Below are 18,820 nucleotides of genomic sequence, written 5' to 3' on the forward strand. Positions count from 1 at the left end.
GTGGCGGCCATGATGTGGAACTCGGTGTGGAGGCCATGATGTGGAGCAAAGTCGTGGAAAGGAGAGCCATGGGAGGCTCAGGTTTATTTTCTAAATAGTTGTCCTCCAATGGGAACAGGGACATACAGTGGAGAGGGCACAGCAGCTACAATTGTTGTCAAAAATATTGGCACCCTTGGTAAATATGAGCAAAGAAGGCTGTGAAACAATATCTGCTTTGTTTATCTATTTGATCTTTCATTGAAAAAATTCACAAAAATCTAACCTGTAAAACAATTGAAAGAGGGGAAATATCTCATTAGTAAATAAATATTTTTTCTCCAAAACACATTGGCAACAATTATTGGTACCCCTAGAAATTCTTATGAGTAAAATATATCTGAAGTATATTCCTATTCATATTTTAAATGTTTTAGTGTGCACCTGGGTGACTAGAAACATTAAATTGTTCAGCCATGACTTCCTGTTTCCCAGGAGTATAAATATGAGGTAACGCAAAGGCCAAATTCCTTTAATCATCAATCGCAGTTGGTTAGACTAAAGAATATAGTTCTGATTTGCGGTAAAAGGTTGTTGAGCTTCACAAAATGGGAAGTCGCTATAAGAAAATAGCCAAAGCATTGAAAATGCCCATTTCCACCATCAGGGCAATAATTAACAAGTTCCAATCAACTGGAGATCTTAAGAATTGGCCAGGAAAAGGATATGTGTCTATATTGTCTCCACACACAGTGGTTCAAGTGGCCAAAGGATCTCCATGGATCACAGCTGGAGAATTGCAGAAATTAGTTGTGTCTTGTGGTCAGAAAGTCTAAAAAAATATATCAGACTTCACCTACATCACCACAAGTTGTTTGGGAGGGTTTCAAGAAAAAAGCTCTCATCCATCAACAAACTCAAGTGTCTTAAACACTACTGGAACTTCATATGTGACTGGGATCTATGGTCAGAAGAAACAAAAAACTGGCTTTTTTGGCAGCAAACACCACAGATGGGTTTGATGCACACAGAGATGAAGAAGTTCCCAATGCCCATGGTTAAATGTGGTTCTGGATTTTTAATGTTGTGGGGCTGTTTTTCTGCCAGCGGTCCTGGAAATCTTGTTCGGACGCATGGCATCACGGCTCTATCAAATACCAAAAGATAAAAAAGCTAAACCTGACTGCCTCTGCCAGAAAGCTTACAATGGGCCCTGGTTGGATCTTCCAGCATGACAATGATCCAAAACAAATATCAAAATCAACACAAAAATGGTTCAGTGACAACAAAATCAAGGTTCTGCCATGTCCATCCAAGTCCCCTGACCTGAACCCCATCGAAAATGTGTGGGGTGAACCGAAGAGAAGAGTCGACCAACATGTATCTCTGAATTTGAAGGATATTTTGAGATTCTGTATGGAGGAATGATCTCAGAGCCCTTGCCAGGTGCTCTCCAACCTCATTAGGCATTATCAGAGAAGACTCAGAGCTGTTATCTTGGATAAGGAGGTTGCAGAAAGTATTGAATAAAAGGGTGCCAATAATTCTGGCCAATGCGTTTTGGAGAAAAATATTTATTTACTGTACATGGCCATGGTTTGCTGCAATGCATGAAGCTATTGGGAGGAGGCCATCTATAGAGCATACTGTCCTGAGAGATTCAAGTGTTGCACAATCCATGGCATGTTCTACAGCTGTGGCCTCGGACTGCTCATCACCAACTACAGCTACTGTCCAGACGAGTGTGGAGGAACAGGAGGATTCCCCCCCCCTCCCTTTGATTGGATACATTTTAAACTGAGACACTTAGCAGATTTGTGCAATTCAGGACACTGAAAGTTGTAAGGTGTTTAGGGTTGATATGGAAATATTAATCTTTTAGGATTGTCAGAAATTTTTAGTCTTATCAATACTTGAAAGAAATCTGTACAAGCATGTGAAGAACACACACATAGCTTGACTGTTGTAATAAAATTATATTCATGGTTTAAGCTACAGACAGTGATAATAATGTGCTATCAGTGGAAACAGTTTGGGGAACATCTTGCAATTACTATATTTGTGTGTGAAACAGATTACCAGCTCACTAGAATAATTTAGAATCACAAACCGATACTAAAATGTATGTATGACGTGTCATAGCATTACTTTTATACATGTGTATGGAATATTTGATAGTAGTGTAAACACTGAACGTGTGGAGTGAGGCTGAACATTTATATCAATATTTAGTAGTGTGCAAATAGCAATGAGTGTAAAAAGGGCTACAGAAAACCATGTCAAAGAGAAAGAGAAAGCTAAACAACCATTTGAGCACCTTCAGCATGTCTTCAGCATATCAAAGTCCCTCTCGTGGGTGAGTGAGACATTCCATTTTACAAATCCGTCTTGATTTGATTCCTCTTTTCCTTTTCTTTTGACTTCGTCGACTGATGATCTCAGACACGGAAGCAACTGAGATTCGTCCTCCGCCACCCGGATTGAGGCGAGTCACTATGCCACCACGATTCCAAATTGGGAAGAAAAGGGGATAGAAAAAAATCACATAATTTAAACGAGACCCCCAAAGAATATGCAAATTAGCTTTCCAGGAGGTCTCACGAAGCATTCAGGGGTCTGAGACCCCCTGTAATTCATACCATGCTGGAAATACTGAAGTAGTTCTTATTTCAATGTTTTTAAGTACCAATTTGTTGCACAGTATTTCACTAATATACAGATATGCTTTTACTGCCAAACAAATAACATTTTTAGAAGAAATAACTTAGATTAATGTAATTGTCATTATCACTGCTTATTATTGCATGTTTAATAAAGTACATCCCCATCATTATGGAATACATGTTCCTTGTTTTTACTTCACAGTTTTATTGTAGCCTACAGTTTTAACAATGTTACTTGCACTGTCTGATGAGGCTAAAAATGTAATATTAACATTTTTAACTAATTAATCACTGTTTTCTGTGATTAATCACATGTACATTAAAGGTACATTACAACAAAAATTTTAAATGAATCATAAATATATTTACTATGTCTCTAAGATCTTGCAAGAAATTGGTTAGTCATTTATTTAATTATTTTAATATATACATGCTAAAATTTGTAGTTTTTGGGGAGAGTTAATTAGACATGTTTTACAGGTATAGATCTTTTGATACAAATATATGAATACATGCTATAAAATCAGTACACATGCTGTATTTAAAAGTTGGGCCAAATTTTCCAGTAGAATTTATTTATATATCAAATGGGAAGATTCACTTCATATCAAGATCAGCTTAAGTGTGCATTGCCTATACATTATTAGACACTATACATACAGATATAAATACAATTGAATGCTAAAGATTAATTTGCTTAAATTAAAAATCTCAAAACCATTATTTGTTTTATTTCAAAAGATTTTTTAAATGGAATATTTCAGTTATCTTTTGCATTGGGACATAATGCCTACACAAGCATTTAACATGCTGAGGGTTGCCAGATAAGTGATGCAAACTCCCTCCTAAAGTATCGATACTTCCGATACTAATGTTGTATCAAATATATTGATTCAAACATACTGTAGTAGCAACTATGATTAATTGTGTGGTAACTATGGATGAACTAAATCCCATGGTTAAACTATAGTTATGTGGTGAAACCATGGTTCATTTTTGTAAGGGTAAACAAAACAGAAGTCTAATAATTTTCTGTTTAGACTAACAAATGTAAAATAAATAAATTAAATTAAATAAAAAAAACACAAATTATGGCAAAAAAAAAAAAAAACATTTAAAATTACACATTTTATCCCAAGAAAAAAAAAAAGCTATATATTTTTTAGAGAAGTATTTGTATCGGTAATGACGATATTGGACTTATCGGATCAAAAAGAAAATAAGTGGTATCGCCCCTCCCTATCTAGCGTCCCCCTACATTTAAAGTAATATGACTGACCTGCATGCCATCTACAGTTGTATTTATGTGCATACAGATGTTCTATAAATCAAATGACTGACATGCTTTCATGTTGTTGGTATTTGTTGCAACAATCTCATTTCACATGCATGCTCTCCGTTTAGAGGAGAAAAGTCAACCTACAGCGATAGAAGAGCATTGACAATTGATTAAGCAGGGCGAGACAGAGAAAGAGAGAGATAATGAATACGAACGACTCGGTTACTAACGTAACCTCGGTTCCCTGAGAGGAGGGAACGAGTATTGCGTAAGTAGCTTACGCTATGGGAAAACTCTGTTTCTCGAGAAATATTGAAGTCTTTATGTAAAACGCATTGCAGCTGCACAGCAGACAGTAACGAGCGAGGCAGCTCGGTCATTGGCTGTGCTGCGGCAACTGCTCGAACCAATGACGGGGCGACTCTGAACCATTGGTCGCTACCAGCGTTCAGCGCTCAGAGCCCGCCCGAAATTAGCATAGCCAGGCTATATAATGGGCACCCGTCATACGAGTTCCTTTAGGTTCAATCGACTGAAGCGAACTGACCAAGCACAAGCACGGCAGCTTACGCAATACTCGTTCCCTCCTCTCAGGGAACCGAGGTTACGTTAGTAACCGAGTCGTTCCCTATCGAGAGGTCTCTCCTATTAGCGTAAGTAGCTTACGCTATGGGAACACCATGTAAAACGCCGTGCGTGCTGACTTCGCTCTATAAAGCCAGAGGCAGATGCCTGAGCCTTAAAGCAAAGTGATTATTCCACGAGCCGACCAACGGCGAGCTACATAATGGGATAGTATAGAGCCCTTCCAAGGTGGTCCATGGTGGGCGCTCATAGTACAAACACAAGCACATATCTTATGTACTGAGTTTTCTATGTACTGATATGCATAAAAAATCCTTTAAGTCAGTCAGAGACGGACCTTGTAAGGGAGGAGGTAATGCTCAGCATATACATACTCCAGTCCATTCTACAGTCAGGCTGATAGAATGTTGGAATGCATTTTTCTATGTACTGGCATGCAAAAAAATCCTCTGAGTCGGTCAGAGACGGACCTTGTAAGGGAGGAGATAATGCTCAGCGTATACATACTCCAGTCCATTCTACAGTCAGGCTGATAGAATGTTGGAATGAAATGAGGGGACCTGTAGGTTATAAAACCTGATAAATGTCGAGGCGAGGCCCAGTCCGCGCCGCACAAATATCTTCAATGGGTATCCCACTCGACCAAGCCCACGAGGAGGCCATGCTCCTCGTAGAGTGAGCTCTGACGCCTAAGGGGCATTGAAGGCCCTTGGCTTCATAAGCTAGCGCTATAGCATCCACTATCCAGCGCGATATTCTTTGCTTTGAGACTGCGAGACCTTTAGTGCGGCCGCCAAAGCATACGAATAATTGTTCCGTCTGTCTGAACAGGGCAGAACGTTCCAAATATACTCTGAGCGCCCTGACCGGGCAGAGTAAATTAGCGTCGCTTTCGTCTGCTGGGGGCGATAGCGCTGCCAGAGCTATCAACTGTGCTCTGAAGGGTGTGGAGAGCACTTTAGGAATATACCCGTGCTTTGGCCTAAGGACAACTCTGCAGTCGTTAGGTCCAAATTCCAGGCAAGCAGCGCTTGATGACAGCGCGTGCAGGTCGCCCACTCTCTTGACTGAGGCGAGCGCCAGCAAGAGCGCAGTTTTGAGCGAGAGCTGTTTAAGGTGCACGGTTCGGAGAGGTTCGAACGGGGCACTCTTGAGTGCGTCCAGGACCGTGGCCAGGTCCCAGATCGGCACCGAGGGGGCGAGGAGGGTTCATCCTCCTAGCCTCTTAGGAAACGAATTATTAGGTCGCTTTTCCCTAATGAACGTCCTTTATCAGGATTGTGTGACGCCGCTATGGCAGCCACATAGACTTTGAGCATGGAGGGTGTGCGGCCCGCCTCCAGCAGCTCTTGCAAAAAAAGGTGAGTACACTTGGTATCTCGCACGATTTGGGGTTCAAGCTCTTGGTATCACACCAGTCACTGAACACTTTCCACTTTTGGGCATATAAGCGCCTCGTAGAGGGTGCTCGCGCCTCAGTGATGGTTCTCAAAACTCCACTGGGGAGGTTCTCGGGAACCCGTTGAGGGGCCATGCATGGAGGGCCCACAGAAGAATCATCCCGTTGGCCTGCCTGAGGAGGTCTAGCCTCAACGGAATCGGCCATGGGGCAGATTGCATCATCTGCATCAGTTCTGGAAACCACGTTTGGTTGTTCCAGAGTGGGGCTACCAGGAGCACTGCACATCTCACTTCCCTGATCCGACTGATGACCTGAGGTAGCATCGTGATCGGGGGAAAAGCATACAAGGGGCGGCTCGGCCAGACTTGGGCGAGCGCGTCCGTGCTCTTTGAGAAGAAAAGGGGCATTGCACGTTTTCCTGGAGGCTGAAGAGGTCGACCTCTGCCTCGCCAAAGTTTTGCCATAACCACTGAACCGTCAGGGGGTGGAGAGACCATTCTCCTGGGAGAACCTTGTCTCTGGACAGCATGTCTGCTCCCTGGTTCAGGGCGCCTGGCACATGCGCTGCTCTCAGCGAGAGCAGATGGTGTTGTGACCATAAGATGAGCTCCCTGGCCATAGAGTGCAGGGAGCTCGACCTGAGTCCACCCTGGCGATTTATATACGAAACTACCGTCATGTTGTCCGTTCGGACCAGGAGGTGTTTGTTTTTCAGATACGGAAGCAGGGCTCTGAGAGCCAAGGCGACCGCTTTCATTTCCAGACAGTTTATATGTAGGCGCTTTTCCGGGTTTGACCAAAAGCCTCGTAAAGGGCCCCCCATCCTATTTTGGAGGCATCTGTCGTGATAATTTTTCTCCACGTATTTACGCCCAGACTCACGCCGGTTTGATACCAGTTGACGGCTTTCCAGGGCGTCAGGGCTTTTATACAGCCGTGATTCGCTCTGATCAAAAAGTGGCCCCAGCACCACGCGTGAGTGGGGACACGGCTCTTGAGCCAGCGCTGGAGAGGACGCATGTGCAACAATCCTAGCTGGAGTACCGCTGATGCCGAGGCCATGAGACCGAGCATTCTTTGAAATCGTTTGACGGGGGCGTGTGCGCCCGTTCTGATTGATGTTGCAAGGCGTCGAATAGAGAGCGCGCGCTCTGATGAGAGGCACGCTGTCATCTGCACTGAGTCTAGCAATATTCCCAGAAAAGAGATATTCTGGCTGGGGGATAGCACGCTCTTTGCAAAATTGATTCTCAGACCCAGGCATTCTAGATGGCTGATAATCCAAGATCTGTGCGTCGTTAACTGACCCTCTGATTGTGCTATGATTAGCCAATCGTCCAGGTAATTCAGTATTCGCACTCCCCACTGTCTCAGGGGGGAAAGTGCCGCGTCCATACATTTCGGGAATGTATGGGGGGCCAATGATAGGCCGAATGGTAGTACTGTGTACTGGTATGACTGTCCCTCGAAAGCGAATCTCAGAAAAGGCCTGTGATGAGGCGCTATCGGAACGTGAAAGTAAGCGTTTTCAAATCCACTGATAGAAACCAATCCCCGGGCGAACTTGCGCGAGGATATGTTTGGTTGTTAACATTCTGAACGAGCGAATCATTAAAGCTTTGTTCAGATGTCTGAGATCTAGGATGGGGTGGAGGCCACCTTCCTTTTTCGGGACGAGAAAATAGCGGCTGTAAAAACCCGCCTCGCTCATAGAGGGAGGAACAGTTTCTATAGCGCCCTTCTCTATCAGTTTGAGCACCTCGTTGCGTAGAACATGTGACACATCTTTTCTCACTTTCGTCTTGACCACCGCTGAAAAGCGGGGTGGTCTGCGAGCGAATTGAAGTGAGTAACCGTGTTTTATTATGTTCAAAACCCATTTTGGCATGTCGGGGATTTTTTCCCAGGCTTTTGCTCGCACAGATATGGGCTGAATGTTGGCTGGGGGCGTGTCGCAGTGACGTATGGGCCCCACCGGCAAATTGCCTTGTGCTAACACTGAGTTTACAGCTCCCAGAGGCGCAGGTGCGTGCTGAGCAGCCGTGTTGAGTGCCGAGTGCAAACTCACCCGCGTGAGTTTCCGTAATGCTCCCATCGTGAGCTGGAGAAATGTTTGAAACTGTATAGACAGTGTTTACAGGTGAGGGTGCATACATTGTAATAGGCACACGCGCCACTTTCATAAAGCTTCCCGCTCTTAGCAGGGAGTTTCTTGGCTCGCGCGTCGCATCTGCGATGCTTGCGGCATGAGACGGAGAACTGTTTGAAACTGTATGTGCAGCTCTTATGGGTGGGGGTGCATCTGGCAAGCCAAGAGGGTCAGAAATACGCCACAGATTCGCGTTTAAAGCCAAACTCCGTCAAATACGGCGTTTTAAACCGTATTGAACGCCGTAAAATACGGCGTTGTAATTACAAACGCCGTAAAAGACGCGCGAAATACGTCAATGACGCCGTATTTGACGGCGTTTTAGTGTACATGGAAAGCGCCGCTTTTTACGCCGCTCATCTCGTCATATGACGCCGTAAAAACGCCGCTTTGGTTGCACAGAGCGCGCGTTATTTTACGGCGTTTTGCTTGTATTATAATGAGCCACGCCCACTGATTTCCACAGCCACTAAGTTTGAACTGGTCTCTCCCAATCAATGATGAACTGAGTCAGACCAGACCAATTCAGCACGGATCATTTGTGGTAATCCAATGCTCCTAAGGAGTTATCGACATTAAAACAAGGAAAATAATCCAGTTCGCTAAAGATGGACAGAAGAAGCTTCATTTTGCGCTGCAAGCGAACATTAAATGACTGCTCTCGTCAGCTAACACAGGATGCTGGACCCAATGTTCAGTCAACTTTAGTGAGGTAAGTATTGCTTTCAAACATAAAGCAAATATAGCGTAAAATATTTTACGCTGCTTGTATCAATGCATTGCCCAATACTACGAGATTGTTGTGATTTTTTGGTGTACATGTCATCATCATTGGTCTTCATCTAAAACAAACTGTAGAACACTTTGGCTGGGTGTAATATTATAATTATTTTATTGTGTAGGACCAGGCCTATCCACTAGTAAAATACCACCAGTAACTTGCATACATTATCAACGTGTATTTTAGGCTATTTTCTCAACAAATCCTTTTACATTTACCGCCAGGTATATGCAAAACAAGAATGAAAAATATAAGTGAATACATAAAACAGTGCCATTCATTAGGCCACAAACAACAGAACATTTTTAAAATATAAAATATTGGTTTCAGGCTGGAAACAATGCAGAGAAGTTTTGAATGGGCAAGAGGGAGGCTGATCATTGTGCCGGCAGCGGATCGGTTACTCCTTGACATAGCGGAATATATTGCAGAAGTAAACGCACGTAGGCAACATGAAGAACAAGGTACATTACAAATCTTTGAATTATTATTTAACAGAATGTCTTTGAATATAGCCTACAATAAATTATTACAAATCTACAGGTACTGATATAATATTTGTTTATGTAAGCTAAGTATTTATGGGTATTAACGTTAACTAGCATTCATTATTTATTTATTTATGTAGTAAAACTTGTAGTAAAGATCACTTAGTCTACATAGTGGACGGGCATGGTTATACTGTTCTGACAAAGATATTCGTAGCACAGATGACAATTCTTACCATTTTAAATACATTACATTTTAAATTTAACGTAAAACATTGTATTCCCTTAATATTGTGTTTCTAGATAAACCTCTCTTTGTGACTTGTAAAACTTGATTGGATTACAATTATTTATCCTTGTTATTATTGTTGCAGCCAGTTCCAGTTATCAGGCTCCACTTACTTGTAGTGGAGGTAGAGGAGCGCCCCATTACAGCATCACTAGAGAGCAACTTTCTTTTCTGACCTCATGTGGTTTTTCTCTTCGTTTGATAGCTGAGATTCTGCAAGTGTCTTTGGCTACAGTCAAACGACGCATAAAGTAAGTTGCATCAAGATGTAGGCAAATTTCATTTTAAACTATTTGATGCGCATTAAATGAGCATTGTATTTACATTTAACTTGTGCATTCCCTTTCAATTCATGCATTCCCTGGGTATCAAACTTGCATTTTTATAGTGCCATGCTCTACTATTTGAGCTACAAGAACATGTTTAGCATTATCTTGATAATAAACAATAGTTATGTTTGAATTGTTTGTTTCAGGAAGTTCAATTTGAATCAGTCTGTGACATATTCTGATGTAACTGATGATGCCCTCGATGACATGATCAAAGATATTGTGGCTGGGAATGACCAGCTTGGGTCTGAGGCTGTCAGGGCACAGTTACGGGCAGGTGGAGTACGGGTGCAAAGAGACAGAGTGAGAAGGAATTTAGTGCGAATCAACCCCAGTGCTGCAGCTCTAAGAGCAATGTCACAAAGACCACAGAGGCGACTGTACAGTGTAGCTGGCCCAAACTCCCTTTGGCACCTTGATGGCAACCACTAATTGATAAGGTACAGGGCTATGTTTTTTTTTGTATTATACGTTACATTTAATAAAGTGTATAAATTATAAAAAAGTGTTCATAAACTTCCGATTATGAAAATATTTCGAAGATGTACTGTAATGTATATTCGTTTTGTTCTTAATGTCTTGTATTATAACAGTGTTTCTCTATGTTTTAGATGGAGAATTGTCATTCATGGAGGTATAGATGGCTACAGTCGCCTCATAGTCTTTCTCCGTGCCTCAAACAACAACCGCAGCAGCACTGTAATGGATTGCTTTTTGAATGCTGTGGACAGATATGGAGTGCCTTCCAGGGTCAGAACAGATCATGGAGGTGAAAATAATTTTGTCTGTGTGATGAACATTTTCAGGGGCTCAGACAGAGGCAGTGCTATCAGAGGCAGGAGCACTCATAACCAGCGTATTGAGAGGCTCTGGGGTGACATGTGGCGGGGATTGACTAATGTTTATTACAACCTCTTCCACTTCCTTGAGAGTGAAGTGGACATAGACAATGAAATGCATCTCTGGGCCCTTCATTATGTCTACTTACCACGGATTAACAGGGACTTGACTGCATTCATCCAACAATACAGATTTTTGTCCGAGGCTGCCTGGGACAACAAGGACAAAGAACCACAGCGATGCAAGAAATCTTTGGCAGAACAGCTGGGCCAGCAGATGAAATTGTTGTTCAAGGACCATCTGAACAAGAAGAAACGACATCAATGCAGGGGGCACCAAATGTTGACTGGCCAGACAGAGTAGCAGTACCACAGAATCACTACTCTGTGAATAACGCAACTTGCTGCACGATTTAATCCACTTGGTGGGGCACAAGCAGAACTTGGATTAGACATCATTCGAAATGTTTTGTCTTTTTTGACATCTTTAAATCAAGCGTAAGAAAAGGATGAGTTCATCCCAATATAGAAATTATGACTGCATGTTATGGTTGACTTTCATTAAATGGACAAAACATAGAGCTAACCTTTTAAGTTTGATCAGAGTATGGTCCATTATACATTATTGCTTTCATCTTCTCTTTTATTTAATGACACCAAAAACACTGTGTCCAAAACATCCACAACCTTTTTTTGTGTGTGAAATTTGGTCACCGTTTTACATTTCTATGGACCCAAATAATTGCTGCTTGCAGCTATGACTTTAATAGTCATTATTTAAGGTCATGTGCCTCAATGTTAAAGTCTTCTGAAATAAAATTGTCCATTTCCCACACCAAGTGTTTTGTGATTTACTTATTCTTTGACTATCAAATACATTTAGATCTTGCACCCAAATGTTTACCAGAACTGTTATAAAAAAAAAGTAAAGATTCAGATGTTTGCAAAACATTAGTCAAGTTTTTATTGAATGAACATAAACATTGATTTGTTCTGTATTGTAATACAATAACACCAGTATTAAATATTTTACAAAATGTATACATGTTTCTCTAAATCTTAATGTTTCACAATAATTAATGGATTAGTTCACTTTCAAAAAATGTTTGCTGATAATTTACTCACCCCGATGACATCCAAGGTATCCATGTATTTCTTTCTTCAGTCGAAAAGAAATTTAAGGTTTTTGAGGAAAACATTCCAGGCTTTTTCTACACTGTTGGTTTCCATTAAAGTCCATTCTGTGTAGAAAAAGCCTGGAATGTTTTCCTCAAAAACCTTAAATTTCTTTTCGACTGAAGAAAGAAATACATGGATATCTTGGATGACATTGGGGTGAGTAAATTATCAGCAAACATTTTTTTTTTTAAAGTTTTTTAAGAAGGTGACGCTTATACCTTCCCAAAGCCAAGAGATCCTTTTATTGCAAGGAACATTAATTCCTTGAAATCCTCTTCTTCTGACACACCTCTTGGTAGGCAGAGTGTCAGGGCACAGGTTGAAGCATACGGAATTCTTCTGGTTGGCTCCTCTTGGTCATAAAACTCCACTTTGCACTTTTGCTGAAACCCCAGTGGAGGGACAGAATCTGCTGCAGTTACAAACACTAGGACATCCTCAAAGCATATGCCCACATCTTCTTCTGTTTAAGTTTGCAAAACAGAAAATGTAAAAGACAAAAAGCTAAATCTAATTGCATAACAAAACAGTGTGCAGTTAAAGAAACACTTACCTTGAATCGACATTAGCCAGCATTCCCACAGGAAGATAGTCTCCTCCTCAAGGTCTCGCCTGTTGCTCCCTGGTGAACTCCAGACAATGTCGAAGAGGTCTCTGACTTCATTTCTTGTTAGGGCACATCTTGTGTTGGTAAACAAGGGAGGAACGCTTCCAATTATTAAGCACTACCTCCCACAACCGGCCACAGGAGTTCAGCCCAGAAGTGAACTGCTGGATAATACTTGCCACTCTGAACAGAAAAAAAAAGTAATAATAAGACTTAAAAAAATCGCTGTTGTCAAGCCACCTAATATTTATACAATACAAAGAGTCAAAGCAGCATCTCAGTAAAAAACCTGATACCTTTAAATATTGAAAAATGTGATGACCCTGATCTTAATAGGAGACCAGAGATAACCATATATTTTATGTGTTAAACATTGACTGGTGAACACCTAAATTCATTAGTCATGAACCGAAATCGAATCAACTTTTCTTACGGATAGTGATGAAGCAGACAGGTGAGTAAAATAATACTGAAGTTTATTTTCAACAGAAGCAAGGAAATCAGCAGATGTAAATGGTGAGTTGAACACAGTGAAGATAGATGAATGGAACTTAGCTGATGAATAACAGTACTGTCCTTTACATATGGTTATCTCCCCCCCACAAACTACGCCCCTGGATGGATGGATTTAATGACTTGACATATGTATGTATGGAACAACATGTCCACTCTAAATATGGACATTTCTTTACAATGGCAGAGACCCAACATAGTACACCTTATTAGGATATTTTTAGGAGACATTTTTGAGACAGCTGAAAGTTAAAGTAAATGTTATATATTTATTTACCTGTGGTAGATGAAGTGGGTCACTAACTGCCCATAAATTGTGGGCAGATCACTCATGTGAAAATATTGGGTACCCCACAGTCGCAAATCCAGTCCCCCAGGGAGTTTTTAAGCTCCATCAGCTCCTCTGTAGTGCTGCACCTAACAACCTAAAATCATAGAAAAACATGTGGACTTGGAAAATATTAGTTACTGAATACATTGTTCTCCTTAAAGGTGCTATAAGTGATCTCGTGCGTTTTTTTAGGCCAAACTTTTTTTTTTCACCTACCGCAAACATCTCCTCACTATCCGCTAGCTGCCTGTCCCCTGAACACACTGTAAAAAAAACGCACTCTGCAGACAGACCAAGCTCCACAAACAGCAGCAAAAACAAACCGAGCAATAAACAGAGCGACCCGCACTACGAAACATAACAAACTGTTCCAGCCAATAACCGACAAGAATGATGTGGGGTGGGGTTTGGGGGGTTATTGCGCGGATGAGGAGGAGGGAGGGTCTAGCTAGCCTCCGTTTTGTTTGATAATAATTTAAAACATCAACATGAGGTTACGCCAACTGGGATCACTTAGAGCACCTTTAAATGAGCACATAACTACATTATGTGGGATGTAAAATTACTTTAGTTACCTTTGCCAGCTTTTCTGCGAGGTCATTTTCCAGAAAGTTATTAAGATCAAATGTGGTGAGATCTGGTTTCTGGCCACACATGATCATAAAAAGCTCCTTGTTAATGGACTTCATGCCTGGTCCATTGTGAAGTATGGACCAGGCCATTAGTCTTCCTGCTGTATAGAATTTATTTTCAGCTAGAGCTTTTTGATCATAGCTGAATAGAAGCTGTCCAGGTTTGCCCTCAAAAATTCCAAGATTGCTTTGGAGCTCAATCATGAGGAGTCTAAGAAAAAAAAGAAAAAAGTAAGATACTGTAGCCTAATAACAATGTCACAAAAGTCTGTAAATTTTGAAACAATCATAAATCCTTAACATTTCATGATAAGTTTGCGTTGTTAGGAGAAATGTTAATTCATTATCTAATAAATTTATAGAATTTAGGGTGTAACAATATATCGTGCCACAATATATCGCAGTACAAAAATGCAACAATACGTATCGTGGATAGTGACAATATGTATCGTGGATTTCACACAAAATAAAAATGACTGTGTGAGAAAAAAAAATTCCGAGTTTTAGTGTCAGTAGTACTACATTAAACTACTATATAATGTTGATTATAATGTATAATAATGTAATGTTAAGCATATTTGTCTAAAATAATTCAGTATTTTCAGCTTTAGAATCATGAATATTTTATACATTATTCTGGTGTCACCTTTGTCCTTGGGTTACAAGCACCAAGTCCAAGCCTATTCATTTAAGCCCACAATGTAATATCAAAATTATCATTTTAATCAACAGTACATTTTTTTGTTTACCTTATGTCTTTGGAGAATCGCAATAATATTGTATCGTGAGTTCAGTATCGTGATATGTATCGAATCATGAAATGAGGGTTTCATTAACACCCCTAATAGAATTGTATTAAATTAAAAAAATGTATTAAATCATGTACCTATTAAATATCACTGTATTCAAGATATAGGAAAAATTTGATATTTCTAAAGCATCTGAGCTGAAAGTGTTCCTGTAGCTCAATTGGTATTGCATTGCATTATCAGCACAACGGTTCAATTGGGTTAAATTCCCAGGTAACACACAAACTGATACAAATGTATAAATTGAAAGTAACTACAAATCAAGTTTAATCCAATAATCAAACGTCACAGCTGCCAAAGGGGAATGTCTAACTGTCACATATACTGACATTATTATGTCATTATAAATTTATATTAATTTATTGCTGCCTATTTAATGTTGTTTAATGCATTTACGGGAATACCAAGTAAGGACTTAAACTGATATTGTCCAGAAACACACTTTGAAACCTAGACATTTTCAAACTTTTGAAGGTCACTTTAGACATTACTGTATATACGTGTAATACCTAATGTACCTGAAAAATTCTCTCCTTGGACCTCCATAGTCCTTAGCCATTTCTCCCACAAACTCAATATTGGGAGTTTTGTGCCACTCAAAGTACCCTCTTGACAGGGCCACACATGCACTCTTTAAAATGTTTTTGCGTCTTGCTATAACAGTTATGTGGGAATAGAAGTCCAGGTTGTCCTCACGAAGCTCCTGTAAAATTGCTGGTAGCTCTCTGTCAAGCTGAAAATACAAATAAATAAAAATAATTGATAATACATCTATAAATAAAGTAGTGCAAAATGCCTGTGCAAAATCAGTTTTCGTGTGTGTTTTTAGTACTTGTTAGTTTGATGTGTTTGAGTGCTCATTGTTACAATTATCCGTCGGACTAATGGTTCGAGAGATATACGCTTAACAGACAGACAGACAGACAGACTTACATACAGATAGACAGACTTACATACATACAGACAGACATAGAGACAGATAGACAGACAGACAGATAGACAGACGTGTCGTGTATGTAATTTATAGATAGATAGAAAGATAGATACAGTAGATTATAATATATATATATTATATATATATATATAAATATATATATATAGAGAGAGAGAGAGAGAGAGAGAGAGAGAGAGAGAGAGAGAGATTACAGGATTGTCTGTTAACCACATATTTCTCGAACAGTTAGTCCGATGGATTTCAAACTTGGCAGGGGTCTTGCTAGGTTTATTTGGATTAGAAATGCAAAATATAGTGTTAAATATATCGGTAAAATAAGCACACACTGGCTTTTGCCGGTCTAGCCGCTGGCAGTGGCCATTCCCCCTCTCTCACTGCAGCCACCATCCAAAGACATGCAGATTAGGAGAATAGGCTCTATGCACGAACGCTGCTGACGTATTTCCGGTAGAATCTCAACCAGCGTATTTACTTCCGCATAGCACAATCTATAGCAAATGTACTAGCAGCAAAACTTTAGGCTTCCGACGCAGCACCGGACGTAACTGGGCGGGGTGAGACAAAACGCGGAAGCGATCGTGCATAGAGCCTATTGCAGTCACTAAATTGACTTCAGGTGTGTAAGTGTGAATATGTGTGAGTGTTAGATTGAAGGATAGATGGATAGATATACATACGATTGGACTATTACTCCTGACCGGAGAAGCCAGGGTTACTTCTTCAATGTCAGATCCTGATGAGTCTATATAGAAGTCCTCTCTAATTGTTACAAAATAGGTACAAAATTGAAAAATATATTTATAATTAGCATATTTTACACAACATTTTAACAATTTAGAAAATAAAATACATCTTCAGAATTTCAGCAATACAAAAAACACGTCTTGAAATGGCATCTTGCATTTAAAAACACTTATATGAAACTAGCATATATACGGCTGGGGTGTACTTTGGGATTGTGTTGGCGTGGGCTGCATGGCTGCCACATGTGGAGGTGTGGGCTGCATGGCTGCCACCTGTGGAGGTGTGGCAGGGTGGCTACAGGTAATAACAATTAAAATTTAAGACTTTTTAAGACTTTTTAATACCACTTCTAAATTAAATTTAAGACCAAACTTACGATGGAAATACAAATCAAAAGTGAAAATATACAGTAATATTTCCAAGTAAACACACTGTCTGTTCAAAATGAACAGTATGGTAAAATGATAATAACCAATTGAGTTTAAGAACATTGACTAAATGTGTGTAATGCGAAAGGATAACACAACAATGTCATTTCTGTCCTAAATTATATTTATTAGTACAATATTTTCTAAACATTTAGGTCCAATGAACAAATACGTATAAAATAAGTAAATATAAAAAAAAGTTCCTTTTGAACAAAATAAATAAAATAACAAATAAATGACAATTCCAGCTGCTTTTAAAATTTAGACATTTAAATAATAGATTGTGTGTGTGTGACAGAGAGGGAGAAACTGTAAACTCAGATAAACTGTAAATGAATAAATAAAACGCTCTTCCTTAAAATACAGGGGGCATAAGTATAGACACCCCTATGTTAAATTCATTACATATTGTCAGGTTAACGCCAGACTCTACTACCATTCTAAAACTCAATTTGCCTGTTTTTAATACATTTTTCATTTTAATTTGTCTAATTAACGTGTAGTGCCCTATCCATAGTGGTTATTCACTTGACAAATTAGTAAAGCTTAAATTATATGATACACAAAATATACAAGAGGTTAGTTAATGAATATAGTTATGGCAAACTTACTTTGAAATGCTGAAGTAGGTCCTGGGCAGTTGCATGGCCCATGAACTGTGCTCCATAGAACCTTGACTGGACTGGACGTGGTCATTTAACCAATAACGCACATGCAAGTCCATTTGTTTGCTTTTGGTTGTCTGGTGTCTCGTCGAACATAATTACAAACGCACCACATTTTTGAACTTCGGTGATGAGCTCTTTTTTTATATATGGCGCCAATCCAAATTTAGCCACGTATCTGGTCTTGTCTTTTCCACAGGTAAATGACTGTACAAGCCCGGAATCTGGAAACATTGCTTTGAACACTTCTTCAACCCCGTCATTAGACCTGTATGAATTGTGGCTTGTAACAGTCATCAGCACCCAAATCACCTCTGCTCCGAGTGTTGGCGTAGAGCCACAAATTGCGCGGAGGTCAGCTGGCATTGTTGGCTGTGGATTTCCCATCATAACATCCTGCGTTGTAGCGTTAACATCGTTGCTAGCAGTGGAAATGTTGGAACAGAAGCTAGCAATGGCGGGCTGCTGGCGTGTCTTTACATAGTCTCTGTGTTTTTTGCTCTGTACGTGCGATTCCACCGCTCTGAGCCCCATTGTCCCAAGTTTGAAAGTCTTCCGACACATAATGCAGTTCGCTTCATAAATATTTCCAGGCACCGACCTTAACCAAGAATACTCTTCTTTTTCAAGCCATTTGTAACTGAATTTACATTTCCCCATATTTCTAAGTGGCTATCAACCATTGCTATATTACCTGTGGCGAAATAACGAATCCCGCCAAGACCACCACCTAAGCAGCTCGATTGGTTAAGGTTAGGTTAGCCGATTGGTCAGGGATAGGTCATGTGCAAATGAGATTACGCTACCTTGTAAAAAATATTCGACCCGGCTGGAAGAACGATTGCCTGCATCTTTGCGGTGACGTGACACAAACATATTTAAGACCTATCCAATCTGAATTTAAGACAATTTAATACTTTTTAAGGCCTTATTTTTAGGAAAAGTGATTTATGACTTTTTAATACTTTTTAAGGACCCGCGGCCACCCTGTGTAGGCTGCATGGCTGCCACCTGTGGAGGTGTGGGCTGCATGGCTGCCACCTGTGGAGGTGTGGGCTGCATGGCTGCCACCTGTGGAGGTGCTTTCAGTGGTGTGGGCTGCATGGCTGCCACCTGTGGAGGTGTGGGCTGCATGGCTGCCACCTGTGGAGGTGTGGGCTGCATGGCTGCCACC

At 40.5% G+C, this 18,820-nt stretch overlaps 1 protein-coding gene across 2 annotated transcripts; it reads right to left on the minus strand.

Annotated features, from left to right (window-relative positions):
- Window positions 1–1,717: 1,717 nt before the first annotated feature.
- LOC127627927 (G2/M phase-specific E3 ubiquitin-protein ligase-like) lies at window positions 1,718–18,357 on the minus strand. Of its 2 annotated transcripts, XM_052104543.1 has the most exons (9): window positions 17,593–18,357; window positions 16,487–16,568; window positions 15,373–15,587; window positions 13,989–14,256; window positions 13,360–13,507; window positions 12,516–12,752; window positions 12,181–12,425; window positions 10,933–11,084; window positions 1,718–2,472 (listed from the first exon to the last, which is right to left on the minus strand). In XM_052104543.1, exons 1-5 carry the CDS (start codon window positions 17,703–17,705, stop codon window positions 13,412–13,414), a joined length of 774 nt encoding a protein of 257 aa, XP_051960503.1. In that variant the 5' UTR covers window positions 17,706–18,357; the 3' UTR covers window positions 1,718–2,472; window positions 10,933–11,084; window positions 12,181–12,425; window positions 12,516–12,752; window positions 13,360–13,411. The 2 variants fall into 2 exon arrangements, with proteins under 2 accessions (XP_051960503.1, XP_051960502.1); XM_052104542.1 differs by lacking the exons at window positions 1,718–2,472; window positions 10,933–11,084 and having other exon boundaries at window positions 12,089–12,425.
- Between the last annotated feature and the right edge of the window lie 463 nt (window positions 18,358–18,820).

This window comes from Xyrauchen texanus, chromosome 34, assembly GCF_025860055.1.
Source record: "Xyrauchen texanus isolate HMW12.3.18 chromosome 34, RBS_HiC_50CHRs, whole genome shotgun sequence".
NCBI lineage: Eukaryota > Metazoa > Chordata > Actinopteri > Cypriniformes > Catostomidae > Xyrauchen > Xyrauchen texanus.